Consider the following 4,244-nt stretch of genomic DNA (forward strand, 5'->3'; position numbering starts at 1 on the left):
ATTGTAAAATAAAGACTGAGAGAGAATAAAATGCCTGCATTTGTTTATTGTTTTGCACTGGACAGGAAGAGGAAGGTGAGATAGGTCATGCATGCTAAACATAGCTTAACCACAGAGTGTTTCTAAACCAGTCACACTGAGTCTGACTAAACCTCAACAAACAGCAGCACCTAGACTGACAGTGATAATTATATTGTCCTATAAAAATAGCAAATAAAGACAACTTCACAATGATCTTCAAAGAATAACAAAACAAAAACATGAATAAAACTGAAATATGCCACTGTTGTTTTAGTTTTTGTTGTTGTAGATGTTGCTGATGTCAGTCAGAATGGCTCCTCCTCTTCCTCTGATCTTTCTGATCTTGATTCACGGTGAGTCGCTGCAACACTTCAGAAACTGAAGATTTTGCATGCATTTCCCCACCAACTTTCATGATGCACAAGCTGCTGATATTTATATGAATTCTATTTTTCAGGGGTTTCTAGTGCTAATTGGGTTGTGAATTACAGACATTCACACATCTGTGCACTAAAGGACTCATCAGTGATAATGAGCTGCACTTATACATACCCTACTGGATATCAGATCAAGAAAGCGTTCTGGACCAAAAACCCTGTACAGGGTGTAGAGCCTCCAGAGCTGTCTGAGGACCCTGAATACAGTCAGAGGCTTCAGTATCTGGGAGACAAACAGCAGAAATGCACCATCAGACTGAGTCATGTGACACAGAAAGATGAACACACGTACTATTTCAGATTCACTACTAATGTAACAGATGGAAAATGGACCGGTAATCCAGGAGTGACTCTTACTGTCACAGGTGACTTTCATGAGGTTTCACTCTTCTTCTGTGCATTATGTTGAGTAATAATCAGTGTATGACAGCAGCACTAGATATAATGTGTGTGTTGTGTTCAGATCTTCAGGTGGAGGCTCCTGAGAGAGTGACAGAGGGAGATTCAGTGCGTCTGACATGTAAAAGCAGCTGCGCTCTGACTGACAGAGCAACATTCATCTGGTACAGAAACTCACAGCCATTAACTGAGAGAAGAGACAGAAACAATCAACTCCTGCTGCAGTCAGTCAGAAGAGAGGATGCAGGCAGATACAGCTGTGCTCTACAGGAACACACTTACATCTCTCCTGCTGTTCATCTCAGTGTCACGTGTGAGTACAGATTCATTAGTATATTAATTGTTGAGTTTATGTCTGGGGAAAAAATAATAACTTTTGTCTTTTTTAGACCCACCAAAGAGCGTCTCAGTGTCCATCAGTCCATCTGGTGAAATAGTGGAGGGAGATTCAGTGGCTCTGAGCTGCAGCAGTGATTCAAACCCACCTGCAGAAATCAGCTGGTTTAAAGGAGGAACGATTGTAGGATCTGGAAGAATCTACAGCATCTCAAAGATCAGTGCTGATCACAGTGGAGAATACAAGTGCAAGTCCAGAAATAAACATGGACTAAACAAAATGTCACATATTATTTAATTTACCTCAGGTAAATCATCATTTAAATTAATCTATTAGTAAACAGCTTATGACAGCCACTGTGTAATTAAATATATTTCAACAATAGAAATTTTATAAAAAAATTAAAATACTGTATTATGTGCAATTTACATGTTTGCATTGTTGAGTGTTGATTATTATTATATTGAAAAAATAAATAGTAATTCAATTCAAGTTTGGGCACTTTTTTTAAATGTAACCTAGTGATGTAAAAGGGCTCCCTGTAGTTTAAAAGGGTCATATGATGCGATTAAAATTTTTCCTTTATCTTTGGAGTATTACAAGCTCTTGATGCATAAAGAAGATCTGTAAAGTTGCAAAGACTAAAGTCTCAAATCCAAAGAGATATTCTTTATAAAAGTTAAGAGTTAACCATGCCTACCTAAAACGGCTCGTTCTAACACGCCCCCACATGTCTACGTCACTATGTGGGAAGATTTGCATAACTGCCGCCCAAATGTTCACGCAATGAAAGAAGGCGTAACTTTGATTCTCGCTGTACTATTGTTGCTGCCGCTGCTGCCATGTTATGGAGATGCTGTGTGTTTCATTGTAATAGCAAAACTACTTTGTTTGGCCTTCCAAAAGAAGACACAACTAGAAATCAGTGGTTAAGTTGTATTTACAACACTGTTCCAGAACAGTTAAACCCAAATATTCAGATGTTTGCAGCGCATTTTATGGAGGACTGTTTCTTGATCCTGGGAAGGCTGTGCACAATGTTTCTAAGTGGGACAATTCCAAATCTGCAAGGACAGTCTGACGCTTCTAACTCACAGACTGCAAGTACGTTTACATATTTAAAGAATTTGCCACTGATGATTCAAACGCGAGTTTTGAGCAGTGTAGAGTAGCACTTGTTGTTCGTCATTTCTCTGATCACAAATGCAGACATGGTTTTATGTTTACACAGCGTGATACACAACGCAACGTGTAAAAAGACAGGATAAGTAATTATAATCAGTAATTATGTGCTCGCTGGATGCTACAAATGTCTGGTTTGTAATGGGTTTTGTTGGTTTTGTCTGGTCGTGCTGGGATTCTGCATCACAGTATGTTAAGTGGCATAACATTTCCATCACACGCTTGAGGTATTCGGCCAATCACAACGCACTGGATAGCTGGCCAATCAGCGTACACCTCGCTTTTTCAGACCGATGAGCTTTGTAAAAATTGACACGTTTTAGCAAAGTCATATGACCCATTTAAAGCGTAAACTGGGGTAGATTTTGTGTGAACCCTTGGTATTTCTAACTGACTCGATCCCAATGATCTGAGTGGTTTGTTAGGTTTATATTCAGTGAACAAATCTGCAATGTATTTAGGTCCTAGGCCACTGAGTGATTTATAAATGAGTAAAAGTACTTTAAAATCAATCCTAAATATAACTGGAAGACAGTGTAAAGACCTGAGGACTGGTTTTTCTGGTTTATAATCCTGGCAGCAGCGTTCTGGATGAGCTACAGCTGTCTAATGGTCTTTTTGAGAAGGCCGGTGAGGGGACCTTTACAATAGTCTTTTTCATTTCTCCAAGTCTTGACTGGAAACAAAACATCTAATTCTTGCAATGTTTTTGAGATGATAGTATGCTGATTTAGTTGCTGCTTTGACATGACTACTGAAACTAAGATCTGTCTCCAGAATCACATCAAGATTCCTGACTTGATTTTTAGTTGTTTGACCCCTAGAGTCAATGTATGCATTCTGGTACAAAGTTCTGGCACATTCAACTGTTAATTTCATCAATGCATTGGCAGAGGGAGTCAATGGGGCTGTAGTCATTTGGAGATAAGGCTAGGTAAATCTGGGTATCATCTGCATAGCTGTGATAGGCGATTTGGTTCTTTCTCATTATTTGACTTAGTGGGAGCATATACAGGCTAAACAAGAGCGGTGCAAGAATTGAGCCTTGTGGGACTCCGCATGTCATGGACGTCCACTTTGACTTGTGCTCTCCTATACTCACATAATAACCTCTCCCTTCTAAGTATGACCTGAACCATTTGATTACCATCCCAGAAAGCCCGACCCAGTTTTCCAGTCTCTCTAGTAGTATGTTATGATCGACCGTGTCAAACGCAGCACTAAGATCTAATAGTACCAGCACTGATATTTTGCCAGAATCAGAATTAAAGCGAATATAATTTATTATCTTAATAAATGCTGTCTCTGTGCTGTTATGTGGTCAGAAACCAGATTGAAAATTGTCCAGGTATCCATTTGAGTTTAAGTAGTTGTTCAGCTGATTAAAAACTACATTTTCAATAATTTTGCCTTTAAAATGAAGATTTGATATTGGTCTATAGTTGCTCAATATGGTGTTATCAAGATTGCTCTTTTTCAGAAGGGGTTTAACAACTGCAGTTTTCAGGGAGTTTGGAAAAGTCCCAGAAAGAAGTGAAGCGTTCACCACTTCTAAGAGATCTGCTTCTAAACAGTTAAGCACACTTTTGAAAAATAGATGTGGGAAGTGTGGGAAGATAGCAGGTTGACGATTTAAGGTGCTGTACTATTTCTTCCAAAATGTTGCTATGAATTGCTTCAAAAACAGACATAGTAACTTATTTTTGATATTGCGGTCGAATCTGTCTGACCTCTGCATAACTTGAGGATGTGCCAATCGCCTTTCTGATATTATTGATTATTGAAAGAAGGAATCAAACTCATTGCATTTGCTGTCGGAGAGCGTTTTACTGGGAATCTTACTTTGGGGGGGGGGGGGGGGGGGGGGG

The 4,244-nt window shown here is 39.2% G+C and overlaps 1 protein-coding gene across 1 annotated transcript; it reads left to right on the forward strand.

Moving 5' to 3' along the window:
* Positions 1–319: 319 nt before the first annotated feature.
* On the forward strand, positions 320–1,491 carry LOC107576205 (B-cell receptor CD22-like). The gene is made up of 4 exons (XM_016262432.1): positions 320–374; positions 479–823; positions 922–1,170; positions 1,247–1,491. The coding sequence occupies exons 1-4, from the start codon at positions 320–322 to the stop codon at positions 1,489–1,491; spliced, it is 894 nt and encodes a 297-aa protein (XP_016117918.1).
* Positions 1,492–4,244: the final 2,753 nt, after the last annotated feature.

This window comes from Sinocyclocheilus grahami, unplaced genomic scaffold (assembly GCF_001515645.1).
Source record: "Sinocyclocheilus grahami isolate Dianchi unplaced genomic scaffold, SAMN03320097.WGS_v1.1 scaffold3336.1, whole genome shotgun sequence".
Lineage (NCBI taxonomy): Eukaryota > Metazoa > Chordata > Actinopteri > Cypriniformes > Cyprinidae > Sinocyclocheilus > Sinocyclocheilus grahami.